We start from the raw sequence: 26,386 nt of genomic DNA on the forward strand, positions 1-26,386 counted from the left end.
CCAGCATAGAACGATTCTGTATGTTTCTAAAAAATGTTGACAATTTTGTCATTGTTGTTCTTTTAAAACTCATCTGGCGTCTGTAATAACTTGATATATGCACAATGGTAGTCACTGATCATTCACACTTCATGCTTTGATGTAAGGTAAAATGACGGAACATGCTCACACTCCATTTTTAGGCAATTCCTAAAAAAAATTGCATTGTTCCTCTGTCAATCCTTTTGGAACTGCAGTAATACATTGAGAACTGTGCGTTACCATTCTCCTTGTCAATGAGCTGTGTTTCTACGCAGCCTGACATATCCAACCAGTGATGACGGTATCAGATTGTATACGGACATCCTATTGACAAGGGGAATCGTAACACTCAGTTGCCAATTTGTTCATATATTTCCAAGCTCCCACATTGAATAAAGGAGCATAAGAGAGAGAAGGCTCCCTATCTCTTTTACTGCGTTTCAAGAAGTTTGCAGCAGAGACCACAGGAGAGCCATGCGCAATATCCGCAAAAATGGAGCAAAACTTATACAATACATTGGGGAAAGATAGATAAAACATTTTTTTCATTATAAAAGCAATGTAAAAGTATAATAATAAAAAAATCTAGATTGTAAAATCAAAGCAAAAAAAAGTCTTACACATTTCCTTTTAAAGTTGTGTTAAACTGTTCACATTCACCTGGCACAAGAAAAGGAAAAGTTATATTATCCAGGAGAGCAGAGGCTGAGTCACGGCCTGGCCACATAAAACCAGGGTTCAGATCATGACCTTTTAGAGTTTCTGCCCATAAAACGCGTGAGTACAGTCACCACAGTATAAGGCGGGTAATATTACAAAAGGCTGCAGCTCCTGGTTAAATCTTTCCTCCAACCCAAGAAAATTCCCGTATGACTAGCATTTCCTCCAAAATCCCCTGAACACAAGTCATATTACAAAGTGTGAGGGCAACTGACTAAATGGAAATAAAGGCCAAAGAGAAGTGACAGCTTGTCTATAGATAAATAAAGGAAAAGTCATTCATTTTGAAGTGGAAAAGATGTTCAAGATGTACTGGTGTTAAAGGGAATCTGTCACCAAGATAGATCCCTATAAGTAAGAGTATCTGTTAGATGCCTGTGATTGGCTGCAGCAGTCACATAGGAAACATCATCCCAGAAAGCCGCACTTGCACGGTGAACAGAGGAAATTGTTTCTTCGACAACGTCCGTTTGTGTGTGTGTGGGGGGTAAGTAATGCCTTTTTTCCAATTTGTGTTTTTTGCAGTGGAAACGCAGCATTTCCGCTGCAAAATCCCAACGTTTTCTATTTGTTGCGGGTTTTACCTCCCCATAGAATTCAATTGGGAAAACATGCAATAAAAAAAAAACAGCGATTACGCAGCATAAATAGACATGCGGCGGATTAAAAAAAACAAAACACCGCTGGTCAACTTATGAACATTTTCTCAGCTGATTTTATTTTGCAGAGTGAGAATGAGAAGTGTTCAAATCTCATCCTCTCCTGCTACTGTAATACGCTGAGGATTTTCCGCAATTAAATCCGTTGTGGAAAATCTCCAGCTTATCGGCCCTGTGTGAACATACCCTAAAGGTGCCCTCTATATGTACATTAACACGCCCCTTGGACTTATTTCAAAGTATTAAAGTGCCATGGCCAGGTGGTGTCTTAGCCAATTAGGTCGAAAGGCACAATCATTTACATATAGAGCACACTTTAAAATGGCACCCAGGGCGAGGATTTAGCGTTACATTTAGCGGATATATTTCTTATAGACCATCTAATAGATGCTCTTGCATAAAGGGATCTGTCCTGAACAAAGATTTCTTTTAAAGGGAATGTGTCATCAGAAAATGACCAATGGTTTAAATTAAGTTTATATTTTAAAAATATCTTGTAAGAATTTCAGGGGATTTTTTTAAATTTCATTTCCCATGATACTATCTAGAATTAAAAGACTCTTGCAGTTTTCTCTTTGATCACTGAGTCTCAGAATAGACTGACACTTCCTGTTCTGTAGAGATCACTTCTCAGCAGTCATCTCATTATCATCACAGACAGGATTACAATGACAGGTAACACCTCTACATAGATAACACAGGATCCACCATTCACAATAGGTGATGGACACAGCTCCCGTCCTCCCTCTCCCTGCACAATGATCTCTGCACAGGTGACCGAGCATGCCCAGAACACTTTCCCATAGAAGTAAATGGGTTATCTCCAGACTATTGTTCCCTATGGTCCAGGTGGCTGCTGTAAAGCATAGATCTAAATGCTGTTAACAGCAGCCTAGAAATGATTGCTCCTATAATTCTGTACAAATAAATAAAAAAAATAGAAAAAAAATGGCTTGGCCATTGTACTGAAGAAGCGCTTTTTACTTTGTGTCCCTGCTATTTTCTCATAGATTGTAAGCTCTTGTGAGCAGGGTCCTCACTCCTCTTGTTTGAATTGGAAATGAGTTTTGTCACTATGTAATGTCTGATATTGTCTGTACATGTTCCCTCTGAATTGTAAAGTGCTGCGGAATATGTTGGCGCTAAATAAAGATTACTACTACCATCCAGTATTTTTAAATTCATAGCCTATTCTTAGGCATACGCACCCTGGCCGATCAGTCGTTTAAAGTGAGTGCGGCGCTCGTGTGACCGCTGCAGCCTCTTCAATGCTTAAAGAGGCTCTGTCACCAGGTTATAAGTGCCCTATCTCCTACATAATCTGATTGGCGCTGTAATGTAGATAACAAGAGTGGTTGTTATTTAGAAGAATTATCAATTTTGATCAAGTTATGAGCAATTTTAGATTTATGCTAATGACTTTCTTAATGCCCAACTGGGCGTTTTTCAGCTTTTGACCAGGTGGGCGTTGTGGAGAGAAGTGTATGACGCTGACCAATCAGCGTCATACACTTCTCTTCATTCATGTACTCAGCACATCGTGATCTTGCGAAATCACGATGTGCTGTCACTTACTCACACATTAACTTTACTGAAGTGTCTTGAGAGTGAATAGACATCACCTCCAGCCAGGACGCAATGTCTATTCACAATCCCGACACTTCTGTAACGTTTGTGTGGGACTTAATGACAGCAAGAGTGATCTCGATGTGCTGTGTGAGTAAGTGACACACAAACGTTACCGAAGTGTCGGGATTGTAAATAGACATCGCGTCCTGGCTGGAAGCGATGTCTATTCACTCTCAAGACACTTCAGTAAAGGTAACGTGTGAGTAAGTGACAGTACATGTACTGAGTACATGAATGGAGAGAAGTATAAGGAAGACTGTCTCTGACAGTCCAGCTGTATCTGGCGGCAGTCTTTCTTTTCCTGCATCATGTGTGGACTAGCCCGATGTCTAATGTAGTTGTGTGGTCTGGAAACCGTTAAAGATGTACGGTATCATTAAATGCAGAAATAAAACAGCCACACAGGCTTTCAGTTTGTATTGCTAGAATGTTTGGGATGACATGCTCCAAGCAAGTGTCGTATCCGGTCAGCACATTGCAGACCTAGAAAGATCACAGTCTGTTACTGACATCTCTCCCCTTGTACAGCCCTCCAGTGACCCCAGGGGTGTAATACATGAACTTTTGATAATGTTATCACCTCCTTCTTACCAATTATATATGTGATCTCTGATTATCCCATATAGAAGGTTTTTTTTCCTAGTGAAGGTCTTAGAAGATGAGCACTCACACATCAAATCATCCACTGCACCTAATAAGGCCAGTTGTCGACTGACTCAAATCTTTACTGGAATCAGGGTCGCGAAGATTTTTGATCTCTTCAGTTTTGTATGATTTTGCGATGAAATGTGTATGTTGACCTAGGCATAAATTGCATGTATGAACTCTGCACACCTTGAACTTATAGGCTCAGTCCACACAGAGTTTCTTGGCGCTGATTTTGATGCGGAAACCGCATTGCCAAAATCATCCCCCATTAATTTCAATGTGAGGCAGAGGCTATGTCCCTCTGCTATGGCAGCAGCACCACCGGCAGAGCACTTGCTGAAGTTATCTTTAAAGGAATATCAAGGATTCACCTAATGAATAATTACAGTGAGATAATCTTTTTTTACTGGCATTCCCTTTAGCTGGAGCGAAATTTGGTGTTAAAAGAGATTATTACCTTCTTCTGGCTTGCAGCTATAACAGTGGGCAGCCATCGACTTTCCCGTGTATCCATTAGTAGAAAAACAACATCATGCTCAGCAATGAGCGCCTCCAGTTTCTCCACTTCTTTAGCTGCCTGATTCATGGTCTCCTCAGAGAAACTCACAGGATGACCCGGCATTGGAATACTCATGTTAAATCCTTTAGAAGTCTAACAAGAGGAACAAAAGCAACAATTATTTCACATATCCATTACACATCCCAATGCAAACAAGTTAAAAATAAACTAACATTTTTAGGCTGAGTTGCCAAGTATATAGACTTTCTAAACATTTTATCAATATACTCACAATGTAATATAAATCTTCTATGAACGTTCTATGAATGCAGCAAGCAATATAAACAATGGTATATAAACATATATATATATTATATATATATATATATATATATATATATATATATATATATATATACACAAAAACACTTCTGGATTCTATGGAAAATGTATCTCTACCGTATTGCGTTAATTTTATTGACGTTTTCACAATATGAAGACACATTGTCTTGCTTATTACACTTCACACATTAATGAATGGGATAGTCACAGAAATGTCTGCAACAAATTCTGCCGGGTGTTAATCTACCGTAACATTAAGGCCTTGTTCACACAGAGATTTTTGCAGGCAGAACAAATCCTTCAGGAATTGCGAGTCAGATTTTGACCTTCCTGCGCTTTTTTGCCTCGGCCATTAAAGCTAATGCAAGGACCACAGGCAAAAAAATGCTCGGAAACTAGCTCCGCACATTTTTCTTCTGCCAACCATTGATATCAATGGGAGGTCAGTGTTGGAACTGCAGAAACAAAGGACATGCCACTTTTTTTTATCCCACAAGCGGTCAAGAGCCGCACAGGAAAAAAAAACGCATGTGCCTCCCATTGAAATCAATGGGGGGTGATTTTGCCAGGTTTTTGCCACTGATTCCGACGCGGTTTACACATCAAAAATAAGCACCGAAAAACGATGTGTGAATAGGGCCTAATACTGACTGTTGCCAATAAAGAAACAAAATCAGAGGTCAGCTTTTATTTTTCAGGAGGAGTTTAAGAAATGAAAGTAGAGAAGTGATTGGTTGCTATGGGCAACATAGAGTATTATTGTTAGGGCCTGTTCACATCGGCGTTGGCTTTCCGTTGAGGGGTTACGTCGCAAGGTTTCCATCGTGGAACCCCTCAACGGAAAGTCAAACTGAAACCTTAGCTTCCTTTGCATCACCATTGATATCAATAGCGATGGAAACATTGCTAATGGTTTCCGTTTGTCACCAATCTTGCAGGCTTCCGTTTTTTCGACAGAATTAATAGCGCAGTCGACTGTGCTAAAGTTTTTGTTTGACTTTCTGTTGAGGGGTTCCACGACGGAAACCTCCAACGGAACCCCTAAATGGAAAGCGAACGCTGATGTGAACCGGCGCTTAGACAATTTTGATAAATGAGGTCCATTGTACTAAATGAATACAGACGCTCACACTTTGAAGTATGGGCTGATTGCGAAGTTTTAAAGAGTGTCTGTCAACATTTTCTTTCCTATAAACACTAGCTTTCTTGTTGTATAAAAAAATTTGTTACAGTGCAAAAGCATGAAAACGGAAATTAAAATGTAATTTAAAAATATTAGTTTAAAACCCTCGTGCTAATAATTTAAGTCATAACTCAAAATGTGTATATTAGAGATAGGATTACGTTTTTTTAAAGGTGTTGTCTGGCTTCAGCAAAATAACGTTATTTATTTTTTTTAGATAATTAAAGGCTATGTATCCCCTTGAAATGTTTTTAAAATAAAAATGTGTATCAGCGTGTTTGGTGCAACTTTATAATTAGTTTTTATTAAAAATTATTTTTACTTTGAGATACATCTGCTATGTATTCTGTATGCAGAGCAGCTGTATCTTGCGCTGAAACCTGTATCCGTCAGGTCAGCATCAGTGGATCCTGTGTGTCTCTGACACGCAGGATCAAGAGGTTACCGATCACATCTAAGTTCATAATCTGGGAGGCGCTATCTACAGGGGAGTCTGCGCGGCGCTATCTACAGGGGAGTCTGCGCGGCGCTATCTACAGGGGAGTCTGCGCGGCGCTATCTACAGGGGAGTCTGCGCGGCGCTATCTACAGGGGAGTCTGCGCGGCGCTATCTACAGGGGAGTCTGCGCGGCGCTATCTACAGGGGAGTCTGCGCGGCGCTATCTACAGGGGAGTCTGCGCGGCGCTATCTACAGGGGAGTCTGCGCGGCGCTATCTACAGGGGAGTCTGCGCGGCGCTATCTACAGGTTTGGTCTGCGCGGCGCTATCTACAGGTTTTGTCTGCGCGGCGCTATCTACAGGTTTGGTCTGTGCGGCGCTATCTACAGGGGGGTCTGTGCGGCGCTATATACAGGGGGGTCTGTGCGGCGCTATCTACAAGGGGGTCTGTGCGGCGCTATCTACAAGGGGGTCTGTGTGGCGCTATCTACAAGGGGGTCTGTGTGGCGCTATCTACAAGGGGGTCTGTGTGGCGCTATCTACAAGGGGGTCTGTGTGGCGCTATCTTCTGGGGTGTCTGTGTGGAGCTATCTACAGGCGGTCTGTGTGGCGCTATCTTTAAGGACAGTGGTTTAATGAGGGATTCTTTCATTGATGCCTATAATTGGTGTTTATAACCATCTATTTTACTGCTGGACTTGTAATATTATAGTATTTAAAAAAGTAATTAAAACTAATTTAACATAAGTTTTCTTATTCTCTTATGTAGTATGATATATTAGCGTTTACTGGGGGTATTACTTTTGGTCATCAGATCGCCCACCATTGATGGAGACTTGCCCTGCTCCCTAACTGCCCCGCTCAGGAGCTGCCAAGACTTAGAGGGAACATTGCTTAAAAGTTATAAAATTTTCCAACATACTTTCTGTATTAGTTCCTCATGGTTTTCAAGAGCTCTGCTTGTCGTTATTTAGTAGGAACATTCATTGTTTACTTCCAGTGGATAAAATTCTGTCCATGGTCATGTGCTGGGAACATTAGAAGACACCGTTCTGATACACATACTGTAACTGTAACAAGCCTTCCACCTGTGTGTCCATCACATGACCATGGACAGAATATTATCAACTGGAAGTAAACAATGAATGTTCGTACTGAAGGACAACAAGCAGAGATTTTGAAAACTATGAAGAATACAAAAAGTATTGTGGGAAATTGTATAACTAATAATTATACAAAACATAACATTAGTTTGCTGAAACTGGACAACCCCTTTAAGAGAACACAAACTTTGAGTAATGCAATGTATCGGGCCCCATATAAATGTTGATTCCTTCCTTTTGGGTGGAGAACAACATGTGGTGCAGAATAAGTAACCACAACAGCAGACGTTCTATACAGAAGGCTCATAAAAGGCATTTAACCCCTTAGTGACCACCAATACGCCTTTTCACGTGAGTCACTAATGGACTTTAGGCTAGGCTGACGCCTTTTCACGTCAGCCTAGTCTAAGGCCTCATTCACACGGCAGGGTTTCCCGGCCGGGTGCCGGCCATTCATAAATCGGCCGGCACCCAGCTGCATTAGGAATAAGGCCTCATTCACACGGCAGGGTTTCCCGGCCGGGTGCCGGCCGTTCATAAATCGGCCGGCACCCGGCTGCATTAGGAATAATAGACCCCTAATGGGGCTATTCACACGACCGTTTTTTTGACGGCCGGGAAAACCGGCCGTCAAAAAATAGGACATGCTCTATCTTCTCCCGGGTACCCGGCCGCCCGGCTCCCATAGAAGTCTATGGGGCCGTGTAATACACGGCCATCACCGGGATGTGTCCCGAGTGATGGCCGGGTTTTCCCGGAGCTTGCGCTCTATCTCCTCCTCCTCACAGCGCAGAGTGCATGTGAGGAGGAGTTGATGCCATTCTGACGAAAGGCATTGCTGTACACTGTGTGGCAGGGCCGGGGTGTACAGCAGGTGGAAGGGAGCGCTGCGCTGGCTCCCTTCCCCTGCTTGTTTTAAAAGCACCCTGGCCCGGCGACACCTTCGATGGCGCCGCTAGCAGCTGCAGCTGCGGCTGCTACTACTGTAGCGACGCCACTATAGCAGAGCGGGGAGGTATCTCCCCGCTCTGCTATGTGCTAGCCGCACTTTAGCTCCTTGAAGGAGCGGAATCCCCGTGTTTTCGGGGATTCCGCTCCTGGACAGAGCGCTTTATGTCTCTGTCCATATCTGGGCAGTAACATCAGGGGAAACTCCTGAAGCGGAATCCCCGAACACATGGGGATTCCCCTTCAGGAGTTGCCGCTGATGTCACTGTCCGGCCCGGCACGGATGCAAAACTTAATGCAAACCGGCCGGGCAAAATGGCCGATTTTACCGGCCGACACCCGGGCTCGGGAACGACCCGGTCGTGTGAATCCCGCCTAAGTCCTGCACGCGTCTCCCGTGCAGGCAGGAGCCGGGGCTATGCTGTCTGATGACAGCTGAGCTCCTGCTCCAACGCCCGCGATCGAAGTTTACTTCGATCGCGGCCGTTTAACCCGTTAAATGCCGCCGTCAATAGCGACCGCGGCATTTAACTTTGTTTACAGAGGGAGTGCGCTCCCTCTGTCACCCATCGGCGGCCCGCGAATGCAATCGCGGGTCTCCGATGGGGTGTCATGGCAGCCGGGGGCCTGATAAAAGCCCCCAGGTCTGCCCTGGACATATGCCTGTTAGGACGCGCCGGAGGCACGTCCTAACAGATTGCCTGTCAGATTTACACTGACAGGCAATAATGCTCTGGTATACGAAGTATACAAGAGCATTAGAGGCAGCGATCGGAAGATCGCACAGTAAAGTCCCCTAGTGGGACTAATAAAATAAGTCATCAAAGTGAAATAAAGATTATTAATAAAAAGTACAGTAAAAAAATAAATAAAACCATTTTTTTCCATAAAAAGTGGTTTTATTTAGTAAAAGTGTAAAAAAAAAAAAAAACTACACATATGTGGTATCGCCGCGACCGTAATGACTCCATTAATAAAGTTAATATGTAATTTAAACCGCAAAGTGAACACCGTAAAAAAAAAAAAAAAAAAAAAAAACCATGGCGAAATTGCAATTTTTTCCATTGCCCCCCAAAAAAGTCATAATAAAAATTAATCAATAAGACCCATGCACCCCAAAACAGTACCATTCAAAACTACGTCTTGTCCCGCAGAAAACAAGCCCAAAAAATCACTACATTGATGGAAAAATACAAAAATTACGGCTCTTGGAACGCAACGATGCAAAAACAAATAATTTTAGTTCAAAAGTGTTTTTATTGTGCAAAAGTCGTAAAACATAAAAAAACCTCTACATATGTGGTATCGCCGTAATCGTACCGACCCATAGAATAAAAGTAACATGTTATTTACGTCGCATAGTGAACGGCGTCAATTTAAAAACGCATAGAACAATGGCGGAATTTCAGGTTTTTTTTATAATCCCCCCCAAAAAGGTTAATAAAAGTTAATATAAAAATTATATGTACCCAAAAATGGTGCCATTAAAAAGCACAACTAATCCCGCAAAAAACAAGTCCTCATACAGCTATGTAGACGAAAAAATAAAAAAGCTATAGCTCTTTGAATGCGACTATAGAAAAACGAATAAAATAGCTTGGTCATCAGGGCCTAAAATGGGCTGGTCACTAAGGGGTTAAGGCTTTGTTCACATCTGCGTCGGGGTTCCGTCAGACCTTTCCGTCAGGGGAACCCATGAACGGAAACCCAATAGTGTAGTCGACTACGCTATTGATTCTGCCCAAAAAAATGAAACCTTATGGAACGGAGACAAACGGAATCCATTAGCAATGGTAGTAAAGCATTACCTTTAAAATCAATGGTAACTGCAAACGGAAAGCTATGGTTTCCGTTTGGTGTCTGTTCATGGGTTCCCTTGACGGAAAGGTCTGACGAAACCCATGAACGGATCCCAAATGCAGATGTGAACGAAACCTAAATTGGTTAATGACAAGTGTTTTTTTTATTTTTTTTATCTATAAGGAGAAAAAAACAAAAAGTAATGCTACAGTATTGAGATTAGTGACCCAGGTTACTCTACTCACTTGACCAAAACGAATGAATGACTTAAATCGATTACACCACAAATGTGAAAATATAGAATTAACAAGAAGGTAAAATTAAAGGGGTTGTCTTACGAAAGAAATATATGGCATATCCACAGGATATGCCATAATTGTCCGATAGCTGCAGTTCCGCCGTCTGGGACGAGGGTCCCCCAACCCCCTCCCAGCCTGATGAGGCAGCTGGTGCCCGCTGCCTTCAGGTTGTCGGGATTCCGGAAACAGCCGAGCTCGCTTAGCTACGCTGTTTTGGTAATTCCCATTCACCTCCCTCTGGAGGACACGGCTCTTTCATGCATTACATAGATGGCCCAACGACTTCAATGAGCCCTGTGTAATGCTTACATTATAACAATTACAAAACGATCTGCCGATTGCTCCCTTAGGCACTTGTAGAGGTATATTAGATCTAGTACAACCAGCAATGTTGTGAGTAAGGCTATGTTCACATCAAATTTTTTGGTCTAAATTTGATGTATATGCTGGGAAAAGATCCAAAATATACTTTAAACTTAGGCTGTGGCAGATGCCTAACACTGGCATCCGCCACCCATAAGCTATAATGAGATCAATTGAATGGACCGGTCATAAATTCTCATGACTCTTCATGAGAAATCTGTAAAATGGATACCATTATAGTCTATGGGTGACAGATACCACTGTCAGGCTTCCATTTAACGCATTCGTCATCCATAGACTACAATGGCCGCCGATTAATGAATGACTGTCATGAAAAACTATTAAAAAAGGAAATATCTGTTTACTGGATGCCTGTGACAGATGCTATACAGTGCCATCTGTCACCTGAAGGACTACCATGTTAAAAAAAAAAAAAAAGGTATACGTTTACTAGACTCTGCCGGTTGGAATAGCCTAGTCTACTACGCCATTCCATAGCTCTTTTGCGGGTAAGATGGAGGCCAAACAGACACGCTTTTGGCCTCCATTGGACTATGGAGTCCTCCTTTGGACACGTTCAGTTTGTTCACCTTTCCCGACGTACATGCTAAACGTACACAAAAAACGTGATGTGAACCCAACCAGATCCTTTTCTCCTAATAAGTGTGATGAGCAGGCGGGCACTTCCTAGTGTGAACTTTAAACTGTGCTGTGTTCTCGATCAATCAACTGCATCCTCACTACTGTTCCCCCTCCCCTCACACAGCATCTAACACAAAGACTGCGGCAAAAAGACTGCAGCATCATCCCCCTCCTCCCCATCTACTATTTACAATTTTATTTGATGAGTGAGGAGGTTTGTGAACATTTAGGGTATGTTCACACGCTTAACCAAAAACGTCTGAAAATACAGAGCTGTTTTCAAGGGAAAACAACTTCTGATTTTCAGACTTTTTTTAGCAACTCGCGTTTTTCTCTGCGTTTTTTACGGCTGTTTTTGGAGCTGTTTTTCTATAGAGTCCATGAAAAACGGCCGAGTAAAAACACGGCCCGTCGGAACAGAACGATGTTTTCCCAATGCAATCAATGGGCAGATGTTTGGAGGTGTTCTGCTTCCGATTTTTTTGCTGTTTATCGGCCCGAAAAACGGCTGAAAATAGCCGTGTGAACATACCCTAACAGAGAGCCTTTAAGCAGGGAAAGGCGAAGAGCACAAGCTGGAAGGTGAGATGACACTTTCCCCTAATAAGATATAGTAATAAGTTACTGATGTATACAAAAAAATAATTGTTTGAGTGCTTGAAATACGAAGGTTAGCTTGTGAGACAGGGACTGATGCGAGTATATTCCATGTACAGCACTGTGATATGTTAGCGCTACATAAACATGTAATAAAGGCCGCCTTTTATACTTTCCTCCCCTTTTAAGTAATAACAGAAACATGAATAAAGCTGCTGTGCAGAAATATTTTGTAACGAGCTGGTAGATTCGCACAATTTATGGCAAAGAGCTTCCAGACTAAGTCCTTTCCTGTTATATTGATCACTAAGTTCATGCTCTTCTACGCTGCACTGAGATACAAAACAGCAGTAAGATGAGTTTTCTACTGTTGGCAGGCTGATCATAGGCTTCAGTCACTTGATGCAGAATACTACCGGACAACGTATCCACCAGCTGTGAAATAAAGACAACTAATAAGACCCGACTGCTGCCCAGTACTACAGGTTCTTCATACCACGCCAGGGAATATCTTTTGAAGTTTCTCCGCCGCTGCCAAAGCCTTTGAAATTCCACCTCCAAGGCAGTCTTCAAACTCATAGAGATGCTGCCGGACTGGGTTAGAGAAGGAGATTTGGGCATTATCCACAAACGTTATATGTCTTACTCCCCATCCCTAGTGAAAAATAAAAGAACATAAATAAGATAGTGTTTTAAAATACTTTCCAAATATATAATATCTACCAATTTTATAGCCACTAGTATGGATACTATAATCTTGCTTTCAAAATCAGTGGATTAGGCCTGATGCACACGGCCGTGCAGTATTTACGGTTAGCAAATACTGCATCGACGGGCCGCAGAGTGTCATCCGCATTTGCGGACCGTGCTCACAGTCATAAGAATAGGAGCACGGTCCATAAATGCGTAAAATAGGACATGTCCTATTTTTTGCGGCTAATTTCTTCGGCCCGGACACACACTGGTAAATATACGGGAAGGTGTCAGTGGCCGATAGAACTGCATGTGTCAGTACTTACGGTCGTGTGCATGAAGCCTTAGCCTAATTATTAAGCAAAAAATTATTTAAAAGAAAAATCCCCCAAATCCTTATGTTAAGGTGACCATAGAAAGCAAAAAAGGTCTTAGCCAAATGCTATATGGATTATAGAGATAATGAAAAGCAGCGGGAAACTATTTTAAGCAGGTGTTCCTAGTGGTCAGATGGGCCAATTTTTCTGAAAGTAAATTGTGCCGTGTTCCATCAGATGCCATCTTCCAGAAGTATTTTTGCCTAGAAGCGTTGCATCTAGGGAACAATAGCTCTGTAATACAAAACGCCAGCACACGGAACACCTACAGCTCCATAGCACAGACTCCTTGTACACTGCGATCTGAGGATTGAATAGATTTTCGGACTCAATGGTCGATAGGAGAGCTCTGCTTAGTAATGTTACAGACAAGGAACTGATTATTTCAGTTCACCGCCACAGTACAGGTTCGGGCTGTCACTCGGTAGAATGCTGTACCGTCAAACAGGGCCTTTAAAGAATAGGCTAATTGCACAGGGACAATAAGGAAGAGGTTAATCATTAGGGTTGTAAGTTTCTATTAAAACAGTAATCAATATAAGAAAACATTGAATAGCAAAAGTGAAAAATTCTAATATAGAATTTAAAGGGTAACTAAACTTTCCAAAAACTTTTGACATGTCAGAATTCTGATCGGCGGGGGTCCAAGCACTGAGACCCCCACCGATCGCTAAAACAAAGCGGCAGAAGCTCGGGTGATTGCTGTGCCGCTTCGCTCCTGATTGGCCTTTACTCGGAGCGGTGTACAGACTCAATAGAAAGTCTCTGAGAATCTAAGTGGCAAAACGGTCACACGGGCGCTTCTGCTGCTTCATCCTAGCGATCGGTGGGGGTCTCAGCGCTCAGACCCCTACCGATCATGATTTCTGACATGTCAAAAGTTTTCTAAACGTTGAAATACCCTTTAATTTACTATGTAGCGAACATACAATTCTGGACAGGTTGTTTGTTTCGTTCTCAGATTTCTCAGTGTTGGCAATTGTAAAGCGTGAAGGAAAGGCATTATGGGATGTTATGATGAAAAGCTTTTTCAACAAACCGCCCCCCCCCTCCCAAATTATGGTACATTCCCAGTGTGATGCAAAGTGAGAAAACTGAATAGTAAGCAGCACAGGAATGAGCATTTCCAATCCAATTTCTTGTATTGTCTGCGGAGACGTATAATTGCTTTTCGGGTGGACAACACGTTATTCTATCGGATATGCCATTTGTCTGGCTGTTAAAATTTCATGCAAACAATGCTATCTTAAAAGAGAGTCGGACCATAGATCCCTTTGGGAATGGTATTTATGTATTTAGTATGGGAAGCTTGCCTGGGAGGCTTAAATAGAACCGTGCAGTCCTGGATATTAGCTGAATGTTTAACCCCTTAAGGACCAAGCTATTTTTCAACTTTTTTATTTTTCCATTGATTTAGCTGTTATAACGGCTTGTTTTTGCAGGACAATTTGGATTTTTCAATTGCCCCATTATGGAGTACATTTAATTTATTCATTAGCGTTTTTATTTTATTTTTTTGGGAGGCGGAATGCAAAGAAAAAAAAAAAACCCCTGCAATTCCACTGCTGTTTTTGTATTGCTTTTTACTATGCGGTAATAATCGCATGTAAACATTATTCTACAGGTCAGTGCAATTGCGGCTGTGTAAAATAAGTATTCTTTTTTAATGTTTAACCCTTTCATGCCGACAATCTGTAGGTTGACGTCCTATTTGAATATTCCCCGTGCAGCTAGAACGTGAATCTGCAGACTCTGCTTTTGCCAGCATATCGCTGGGGAGATCGTTCGGACGCCGGCTGTGTCAGTGTCCGCGGCTCCCCAGTAACCGATTCTCTGACAGCCGAACCCATTGGTTCGGCTACAGAGAATATGATCACCATTTTTAACTGTTTCCCGACCGCCCACAGTAAATTCACGTCGGCGGTTGCTGGGCTCTGGGCAGCGCTGACGTGAATTCACAGTGGGTGTTAAAAGCGCGATCCGGGTGTCTCAGAGTAATGCTGAATGGATAAATGAAGAAGTACGATCTGTAATGGCGCTGCTGTGTGGTAGGACGACCTATGGCTAAATGGTGAGCATGGTTTTCTCATTCCTTCACCTGCCTATCGTATTGACCTATACCATGTGGCACCGTGGTTTTTGCTCTCTTTCCTACTCAGAGTAATGCTGACACTAGGATTGCGCTGATCCTCATAGGCTTCCTGTCAGTGTGACTCTCAGCGTCACACTGACAGTTTATAACACGTTACAGTACCTAGGTAGTGTAATGTATTATAGCAGCGATCAGTGCTGCAGGTCTAAAAGTAAGAAAAAAAAAAAAAGTGTAATAAAAATGTTTTATAAAAGTGTAAAGACAAAAAATGCTTTTTTCCTATAAGCCTTTTATTATAGGAAAAAAAATGAACGTTAAAAAAGTACACATATTTTGTATCACCGCGTTCGTAACGACCCCAACTATAAAACTATAATATTATTTTTCCCGCACGGTGAACACCCAAGATATAGAATAAAAAGTGATCAAAAAGTCACATGTACCCCAAAACAGTACCAATAAAAACCACAACCCATCCCGCAAAAAACAAGCCCTTACACAGCTTTTTTTGACTGAAAAATAAAAAAGTTATCTCTCAGGATATGGTGACATAAAAAATAATTTTATAGAAAAGTGATTTTATTGCGCAGAAATAAAAAAGTTCTGGCGCTCAGAATATAGTGACAGAAATTGTGTAGAGCGTTCCAAAAGCGGATAAGATTGGGCACCATTTATCAGTGCGACACCGGCCACATATCTAGGAATTATTATTTATTTACACCATTATTATACCCTCTTATTATGCCCTGATGATCTCTGCCCAGCTTACATACGCCCCCACATTATAAACTGAAATACCAGCAAAACGCCAAACCGAACTATTACCAAGCAAAATCTGCGCTCCAAAAGCCAAATGCCGCTCCCTCCCGTCTGGGCTCTGCCGTGGGTCCAAACAGCAGTTTATTACCACATATGGGGTATTGGCGTAATCGGGAGAAATAGCTTTACAAGTTTTGGGGTGCTTTTTATTCTATATTGCTTGTAAAAATTAAAAAAAATTATATCTTTTCAGAAAAAAAAAAATTATTTTCATTTTCACAGACAAACTTCAATAAATATAGCAAAATAACTATGGGGTCAAGATGCGAACTATACCCCTCGATAAATTCCTTGAGGTGTATAGTTTCCAAAACCATGTCACTTTTGGGGAGTTTCCACTGTTTTGGCACCACAAGACCTCTTCAAACCTGACATGGTGCCTAAAATATATTCTAAAAAAATATTTGCATCTGAGGCCTGTGTTTCAGTCCATTACCACACTAGGGCCACATGTGGGATATTTCTAAAAACTGCAGAATCTGGGCAATAAATATTGAGTTGCGTTTCTCTGGTAAAACTTTTTGTGTTACAGATTTTTTTTTTTATTACAAATGAATTTCGGCCCAAAAAATTACATTTGAAAATTTCACCTCTACTTTGCTTTAATTCCTGTGAGCCGCCTAAATGGTTAAAAAACTTTCTGAATGCGGTTTTGAATACTTTGAGGGGTGCAGTTTTTAAAATGGGGTAATTTATGGGGTCTATCTAGTACATAAGGCCCTCAAAGCCACTTCAGAACTGAACTGGTCCTTGAAAAAATAGCCTTTTGAAATTTTCTTGAAAATGACAGAAAAAGCTGCTAAAGTTCTAAGCCTTGTAATGTCCTAGAAAAATTAAATAAATGTTCAAAAAACAATGCAAATATAAAGTAGACATAAGGAGGATGTTAATTAGCAACAATTTTGGGTGGTATTACTATCTGTTTTACAAGTAGATACATTTAAAATTAGAAAAATCATAATTTTTGCAAATTTTCTTTCAATTTTAGTGTTTTTCACAAATAAGCAATGAATTTATTGATCAAATTTTTCCACTAACATAAAGTACAATATGTCACGAGAAAACAACCTCAGAATCGCTTGGATAGGCAAAAGCATTGCAGAGTTATTACCACATAAAATGACACGTCAGATTTGAAAAAATGGGTCTGGTCCCCAAGGGCCCAAATGAGCTTGGTCCTGAAAGGGTTAACTACTTAAAAAAGAAGAAAAAAAAGAAACGGGGTTGTTTTTTTTTCCCATTAAACATAATTTATTTTCTTTGCTCTACAACGAATATAATTGAAGCAGGGAGTGCTTGATTGCTTACATAAGGCTGTGGAATACTTAGTATTCCGAAGCATTGTTGCCGGTCAGTGTTGCACTGACATGCAATCTATTGTGCTATGCCTTGGTTAGGCAGCCATGGCAACCCATCGACACCCCACAATCGCGCCGCACGGCTCAGATGGGCTGACAGAGTGAGCCACCTCCCTCTGTAAAACACCCTAGATACCGCAATCACTAATGGCCACAGCATCTAAGGGTTTAACAGTCTGGATCAGATGTTTTTCTAATCCCGGCCGTCAGCTGTGCCATGCCTACCCCATTCACATAGACTCTGCTGACTATTACAGTCTTGAACTACCGCTTCCCCCTTTCATATTGCCACTGGAGGAAATTGGTAGTTATGACTACTGTCAGGATTGCAACAGCAGCTGAAGCCTATGAATCCTCGAGAGAAACTGGACTGTCACTTTAGGTAAAATGTACTCATTGACTAATTAACATGAAAGTGCTACAATTTATACTTAAAGGTTTATTGCCAACTCAGACATCTATGGCATGTTCACAGTAGATCAAATCAATGCCTGATAGATGTGGGTCCCAGCTCTGGGACCACCTCGTATCTCCAGAACAGGGAACACTCAACACTTGTCCCACCCAGTGAGATGGTCGCCATGCTTAAGCAGAGAATGAATAGAGAGGTGGCCGGGCGGTTCCCTCCACTCATTTCTACAAGAGTTAAGTGTTTTCTGTGGATATGTCATAAATGTCGGAGTTAAGAGTACCCCTTTAATATCTCTAATTAGAATTCTGATTTATAGAAATACTGTATATGTTATTTAGAATCTTAATGATTACATTTTGATTTTCGAAACTATCTGTAAAAAATATTCCCGCAGTGTAAATCACGGGGGAGGGACAAAGCACAATCTGAGTCTCTGATGAGACAGGAGGTTCAGACTACCTCAGACTTCAGCTAAACAGCAGTCATCATAGCTATTGGGTAATGGAGCAAGAGAAGAAAATATATCAGACAACACTAAAGAAAAAAAAATTACTTCGCAAAAACTGAACATACTCATTGTGTATCCCTGGGCTAAAACTCACCATTAATGTCCTGGCTACGTTGCACCCTAGGGTACCGGCTCCCAGTAACAAGCACTTAGTGGAGATCACTTTCTCTAAATCCAGAGTGGGCACAAGTCTCCAGCGCATCAACTTCAGGTTAAGATCCACGGATGATTCTGCTAACCTAAAAAAGAAAAACATTTAAAATGAGTGAATAATATGGGCACAGTTTTAATGATTTTGTTTTTCATTATTATTTCTTAATACATTTTAAGCATGTATATGGATGAAGTCAGATCAGCAGAATTCTTGCACTGCAAAAGCCACAGAAAAAAACAGAATGTTAAAAAAGCTACAGGGTTCAATAAAAAGATTTTTAAAAGAAAAAAGAGAAAAGCTACAGGGAAAAAGCATTTAAGTCACATTAACAACTGTTATTTTTGTGCTCACATAGCTCAAAAAGGGTGTTCCCATCTCAGCCATTTATGACAGATCCACAGGACCCACACTTATCCGATGTCCAGGGGTCACCTGACCCCCATCACACCTGATAAGGTTGCTGCTGGCTGCCGTATCCTGGCAGAGAATGGCTATAAAATATTACAGAAAGACCTAAGATAAGCTGGCAGCATTGGCAAAAACATTTTCAGATGAAATTTAATGTTGATAAATGTAAAGTAATGCACCTAGGACGAAATAATAGTATTAATGCATATACATTAAATGGAATTAAACTGGGGATAAAGGAACAAAGAGAAGGACCTGGGTATTCTGGTAACAAATAAGCTAAGCAGCAGCACTCAATGTCAAGCAGCAGCTGCAAAAGCAAATAGGATTTTAGGGTGTATAAAAAGAGAGATAAAACCTGTGATTCAAATGTAATATTACCCCTCTACAAATGCCTTGTAAGGTCACATCTTGAAGATGGAATTCAGTTTTGGGCTCCACATTGTAAAAAGGATATAGGAGAACTGGAGAGGTTTCAAAGGCGGGCAACTAGATTATTAAATGGGATGGGAAAGGCTATACAATGAAAGACTAGAAAAATTGGGCTTGTTCAGCTTGGAAAAAAGACGTCTTAGAGGTGATCTTATTAACATGTATAAGTAAATATGTGGTCAATACAGAGAACTAGTACATGATCTGATCCTTCTAAGGACTCTACAAAGGACTAGGGGACATTCATTGCATGTGGAAGAAAGAAGTTCAGACATCAATATAGAAAAGGGTTCTTTACAGTTAGAGTGGTCAAGCAATGGAATGTCCTTCCCCCAAGAGGTAGTGATGGCAGATACTATGTCAGCATTTAAAGAAAGGCTAGATGATTATTTATTGACGAATGGCATTGAGGGTTATAATTAATCAAGCAATGAAAGACGGGTAATTTATTGAGAAAGGTTGAACTTGATGGACCGGTGTCTGTTTTTCAACATATGTAACTAGGTAAAATGAATGGAGAGGTGGCTGCACGGCTCGCTCTATTCACTTATAAGGGAATTCTGGAAGCAGACGAGCAAGGCAAACAGAATAAATACAGATGAAGGTTTTTGGGCTACTGAGGTGCCTTTTTTTTCTCCTATTCATTCTAGAAACCAATCTGGTCTATGGGTGGTGTCTGTAATTAAAGGTCAGTCACATTCCTTGAATGTAGATGAACTGCAATACTAGACTTGGTGCAAAGACAAAAGCAGTACTACTTCTAGAAAAATAAAAAAACAATCCCTTTAAACACATTACACCCTATGATCTTTTCCAGACAATTACCCCGATTTACCTCTTGGGGTCCATACATTCACTAAGGTTCACCATTCGGGGACCCATAACACCTTTTTGGTTTTTTTCCCAACCAACAGCTTTAGGGCAAGCTGAAAAAAAAAATGTTTAAGAAATTGTAATACTATAAATAACTGGGCATAAACACTGGCCTCTAATAAAATGTTGACTTCATTATAGGAATCTCTGTTTTACACGTAACAGAAAGAAAACACCGATTTTTTTTATTATAATTTTTTTTTGTGCCCCATACCATAATCTCCACAAACCTTAATCCTTACATATGCGTACAAACGTGCCCCAACCTGAAACGTGTCAGTTTAGTTGATAGAAGGCTCTTTTCACACTCTGTTTAATGGACTCCGTTTCACGTATACATCAAGAAAAAACTCCCTAAACATAGGCTGTGAAGAATGTCTAACAGTTGTATCCACCAACCATAGGCTATACCGGCACCAGTTTAACGGAAAAGTCATGAGAAGCTATTGAAAATTCCATGACTGGACTCTGCGGATGGAATAGTGTAGTCTACTATGCCATTCTATCCAGCATAAAAACTGTATACCCGATGTGGTGTGTTTTTTGATATTGGTATTATTTGGTATAATGGTAGCCTATGAATACGTATCCACCGGAAGCTTTTCCACACATCAAAAGTACAGGGAAATAGCAGTGTGAAAGCGGCCTAACATTTATTAAAATCCTTAAGTGCATGAAAGAGAAAGAAAAGAAAATGTAAAACACAATGATGCGTTTACATAAAATAATAAACAGTGATAGAAGCAGCAATAAAAGAATTCGGCTTCGTTCACATCTGCGTCGGGGTTCCGTTCATGGGTTTCGTCAGACCTTTCTGCCAAGGGAACACAAAACGGAAACCATAGCTTTCCGTTTGCATTACCATTGATCTCAATGGTAACACTTCTGTTGATAATGGTTTCCGTTTGTCTCCGTTCCATAAGGTTCTCTTTTTTTTTTGGGCAGAATCAATAGCGTAGTCTACTAAAATTGGAAAGTCGCATTACAAAAAAAATCTGTTTGATATAATAAGCTCTATTGAAAGCCATATTGCAGTACTGCATGTAATAACCACTTAGGCCTAAAAAGTTCCTGAATAGATTAACTAAAATCCTGCTTACTAAAGCTGGCCACATGCAGCATGATATTTTTTCGCCTGATCCGACCATCGGCCAAAAATGAAGTGCTAGTAACGCGCAATTTCGTCAAAGTTCTTATCGTGGCACAGGGAAGATTTATATGTTGTAACTCATCGGTAAGGGAAGGATCTGCATATGTTTGTGCTGGCGACATATTATAGGTTTTGGGGGTGATACAATGTTTTACTGACAAGACATGTGACTGTGTGGGCTGAGCGAAATGTCGCAGGGTGGTCAAGGCCAGACGGAGACATTGCGCAACAAGTTAGCATTAAGTTACAAAATGAGTGTTACCCGGCATCGGACTTCATGGCCAAGAGTAAAGATGGACAATTCAAAAATAAGTTGCATCCTGAGTTTTGAATACAGAGCATGCTCCAAAGGGGGAAAAAAAGACAACCAAAAAACAACGGCCAGAACGCTTTACCTACATAGGATTAAAGAGCTTTCAACCAATGGGTTTTATTTGCCCCTTGGGAGCACGCTCTTGTACTCAAGTCCATCCTGAGTATCCTACTGCCGGACGTTTGGGGGACTGTGGCAGCTTCTTTTGACTTCTCTCTACGCTGACACTAGAGTTGTGCTTATGCTTTGCACAATCCGAATAGGAGAGTAGGCATTTGGTGTCATCTACGGTTTACCCATTTATCCTGTGCCACGTGGTGTCTTTTAATATTGAGTTTTAAATCATGGCCTAATTTGCCAGTCACAGCAGAAGTTCCAGTAAACTAGGATTTGTGGCCTCTCACAATTTCCAAGAATGAGACAACTATTATAGAGAAAGTTATGAATAGTGTAAGAATCTAATCTGGCAAAAACTGTTAAATGAATAATCTCCAAATTATTAGTATGCCATTACCGAAGGCACACCGCAAAACAGAAAGCAATAGGTTTATATTGGCACAGGACTGGACAATGAAACTCACTGGATCCAGGAGACCAAACCTACGGTATAAGTGCATCATAGATAAAAGCAAACTTCAAACAATAAAATTCATTATATTCTGGAATTTTCTTATGTACCAGAATGCAATTTTCTATTTGTATTTAATTAAAGAGACATCCCGTCCAGGATAAAAGCCGGCTACCTTGGCTTTGTGACACTTGGGGCAGCTTAAATTCAAAGCTGATGCTGTGCTTTATGTCCCTCTCCCCTTGTAGAGTTCGGTCTCTGAGGCAGATTACTTCAATGGCCTGTACCTGGCTGCCCCTGCAAATGAAAAGGAGACAATTAGAGAAGTGAGAAACCCAGCAGGACGGATAATAAATTATCTCTCAGCTTCACCCTAATAGCTTGAGATTTTTTAGCAAAAACTAAATTGATCATTTATTTTAGTTTAATTACTTTCCTGAAAATGCTACGACATTGAGACAGGTGCTTAATCGTCTCTATTAATCTGAAGATTCCCGGGACATGATTGAAATTCTGAAATGATTAGAGGGAAAATTCTCTCTCATTTTTTTTTTTTTTTAATTTTATTTTTTTTATATACAAGAAGAAAGATGTGAATATAACACATGGATCATTGGACAACGTATGTAATAACATTGGTATTGATGGATATGCAAGCACTACAGTAGTAGTAAAAAATAAATTAAAAAAACTTATGAAAAAAAAAAAATTATTCTGACCAACAAACTGCACCTTTATTTTCTAGCGAATATTATTAAAGGAAAAATCCACTTCAAAGATGTAGGGTTATACCAAAGCAGAACTACGGCTTAGGGGAGATCTAAGTACAATGTACAAATATATCATTGGACAGTACAGAGATCTTTCTAATGATCTTTTTACATCTAGGCCTGTAACCATGACAAGGGGGCATCCCCTACGTCTAGGGGAAAAAAAGTTTTCACCATCAGATGGGGATTCTTTACTGTAAGAGCAGTGAGACAATGGAACGCTCTGCCACAGGATGCTGTGATGGGTGATTTTTTTTGAGCAAGTTCAAGAAGGGCCTGTGTGTGTGTATGTGTGTATGCGTGCGTGCGTGCGTGCAATAAAGTACCCTTGATTTTTTGCACTTTAAACTACGGTGCCTAGCTTTTTGGATCGCTGTATAGTTGGAACCTTGGTCTGTTCCCTAGGGCTTGCACCCAGATCTTACTGCTGCTGGATTTTCTCTCAATGTGGCCGTTCACAAAGCCGTTGTTTTAACGGACCGTGTGAAGGGTCCATGGGAAAATAGGACATGTCCTATCTTTTCACGCATCACTCCATAGACTCATCTTTGGGTGATGCGAAACATCGCATCCCGCAGCGCCGAGCAGGGATGCAACTCAGCCGTGAAAAACTGTCGTTTTTCACGTCCGAGTTGCAAAACTCTTGTGTAAATAAGGCCTTAAGGTCACCTATAATCTGTACAATTGTATTCAAAAACTGAAATATTTTAGGGTGGAAAAATAAAAAACAGAAAATGTGGTTGCATAAATATGCACACCCTTAAACTAATACTTTGTTGAATTACCCTTTGACTTTATGACAGCATTCTGTCTTTTTGGGTAGAAGTCTATCAGCATGGCACATCTTGACTTGGCAATTGTTGCCCACTCTTCCTTGCAAAAGCATATCCTGTGTACAGCCCTCTTCAGGTCACCCCACAGATTTTCAATGGGATTCAGGTCTGGGTTCTGGCTGGGCCATTCCAAAACTTTGATCTTCTTCTGGTGAAGCCATTCTTTTGTTGATTTGGAGGTATGCTTTGGGTCGTTGTTGTGCTGAAAAGGTGAAATACCTCTTCATCTTCAGCTTTTTAGCAAAGGCCTGCAAGGTTTTGTACCAATATTGACGGATATTTGGAACGGTTCATAATTCCCTCCACCTTGACTAAAGCCCCAGTTCCAGCTGCAGAAAAACAGCTCCTAAGTATAATGCTGCCTCTACCGTGCTTCACTGTGGTTATGGTGTTCTTTTGGTGATATGCAATGTTGGCTTTGCGACAAACATACCTTTTGGGATTAATGCCAAAAAGTTCAACCTTGGTCTCATCAGACCATAGCACGTTTTCCCACATGCTTTTGGCAGGCTTGATGTAGGTCTTTGCAAAATATAGCCGGGCTTGGATATTTTCCTTTGTTGGAAAATACTTTTCGTCTTACCACCCTACCCCAGAGCCCAGACATATGAAGAATACGGGGGATTGTTGTCACATGCACTACACAATCAGTACCTTCCAGAAAGTTCTGCAGCTCCTTTAATATTGCTGTAGGCCTCTTGGTAGCATCCCGGACCAATTTTCGTCTTGTCTTTTCATCAAGTTATGAGCGACGTCCAGTCCTTGGTAATGTCACTGTTGTGCCAAATGTAATCCACTTCTTGATGACCATCTTCACTGTGTTCCATGGTATATCTAATGCCTTGGAAATTGTTTGGTACACTTCTCCTGACTGATGCCTTTCAACAATCAGATCCCTTTAATGCGTTGTAAGTTCTTTACGGACCATGGCTTTTGCGGTCACATGCTACAAAGAAAACGTCAGGAAAATCCTAATAGAACAACTGAACTTTACATGGGGTTACTCAGAATCACTTTAAATAATGGCAGCCGTGTACGGACTACTATTTAACATGAATTTAACGGTGACTGGCAAATTCTGAACGCAACCACATCCCTGATTATAAGAGGGTGTTCAAACTTATGTGATCACTTTATTGTAGTTTTGTTATTTTTACCCTTCAATGGAATTGTACAGATTATGGGTCACATTAAAAGGTGGAAAAAGTTCTGAAATGATTAATCTTGTACTGATTTTTTGACATGATAAAAACCTGGCATTTTAACAGGGGTGTGTAGACTTTTTATATCCACTGTATATATATATATATATATATATATATATATATATATATATATATATATATACATACACACACACACATACACATTCACTATGTCACATATATATATATATATATATATATATATATATATATATATATATATATAGACTTTTTATGTAAATGCATCCATAAAGACAGATAAGGAAAATGTTTCTGTACTGTTCCACATTCCCAGTGGTCCTCTACCCCATCGTTTTGAGTCTCACATGGTCCGGCAGAGACATTTGTAATGCAATCAGTAGGTGGCAGCATCAGTCAATGAGTCACATTAGACAGGAGCAAGGAGAGCTGTTTGGATGTCAGTGACACGAGGCTGGCTAGGATTGTACATTGTGTCCAGTGGCTGGCACTGCACATGGAGCTCTTAGACTATCATTGTATATTGGGAGCATGTTGATATCGATGGTGAATGTCTGTCACTATATATAAGGGTCTGTGTTGGTCACTGTATGGGGTACCCTTTAGCAGACACCATTCGAGGGAAGCTGTATAAACCAGAAAAAGTGGAATATGCAAAGTTTGTCACAGTATGGACAGCGCAAGGGAAGCGTCATTCCAAGTTGGGAAATATAAGAGAACATTGGTCATAGGCAATTTTCTTTCCGTAAACTAATAACATTACAGGTAGGTTACCACCAGGTTTCCTTCTTGTCACAGGGACAGCAAAAACACAATTTAAGGACCTCACGAAATAACTCCACATATATCAGCCTCTTGGATCCCTGAGCGTGACATGAGTTGAGATGAGTTGGATATCGGGACCGTCTGGTCAAACCTGAATTTTTCAGTGTGGAGTGGAACTAGGTTTTAACATTGATATATTGTCTAATTGCAAATGATATCATGTAAAAAACTGAACCTACAGATGCCTTGTGTTCAAGGGGGGGGGGGGGGGGGCGCACACTATGCCAAATAGGCACATGACGATATCTTTCTTTGAGAATCAGTAACTTAAATACATGTAAGAACTCCTCACAGCAACTGATCAACAGGCAATTACTATAAAAATAGAGTGCAAAATAAACTCTAAAAGTTCATTGATGTCATTATATCGGAGCTATTATAAAATAATCAGGCCTAAAGATAGAAAATATATCACTATAGAAAGCTAATTTAACCCCAGAGCGTTATTCAGACACATCAATATCAAAAACATGAAAGGCTTGCAGCACTGAGACAATGAAAGATCAACTATCATTTCATATTAAATTTTCATTTGGTGAATGCATACTTCTATATAAACACATTGGCACACCAGGAGGTATATACAATATATGGACAAAAGTATTGGGACACACCTTTTAATCATTGAATTCAGGTGTTTCATTCAGTCCCATTGCCACAGGTGTATAAAATCCAGCACCTCGCCATGCAGTCGCCTTTACAAACATTTGTGTGAGAATGGGTCA

General features: G+C 40.7%; 1 protein-coding gene across 4 annotated transcripts in view; it reads right to left on the reverse strand.

Annotated features, from left to right (window-relative positions):
• The window catches only part of ATG7 (autophagy related 7), a 259,880-nt gene that overhangs the window by 189,946 nt on the left and 43,548 nt on the right, over positions 1–26,386 (reverse strand). For all 4 annotated transcript variants that reach the window (XM_075833851.1, XM_075833852.1, XM_075833848.1 and 1 more), the window contains exons 9-13: positions 22,225–22,346; positions 19,981–20,071; positions 18,246–18,390; positions 12,389–12,547; positions 4,135–4,329 (exon numbers count right to left, since the gene is read on the reverse strand). In XM_075833851.1, the coding sequence (XP_075689966.1) occupies positions 4,135–4,329; positions 12,389–12,547; positions 18,246–18,390; positions 19,981–20,071; positions 22,225–22,346 (712 nt within the window). The remainder of the gene's footprint in view (positions 1–4,134; positions 4,330–12,388; positions 12,548–18,245; positions 18,391–19,980; positions 20,072–22,224; positions 22,347–26,386) is intronic.

The sequence above is a fragment of the Rhinoderma darwinii genome, chromosome 7, assembly GCF_050947455.1.
Source record: "Rhinoderma darwinii isolate aRhiDar2 chromosome 7, aRhiDar2.hap1, whole genome shotgun sequence".
Taxonomy (NCBI): domain Eukaryota; kingdom Metazoa; phylum Chordata; class Amphibia; order Anura; family Rhinodermatidae; genus Rhinoderma; species Rhinoderma darwinii.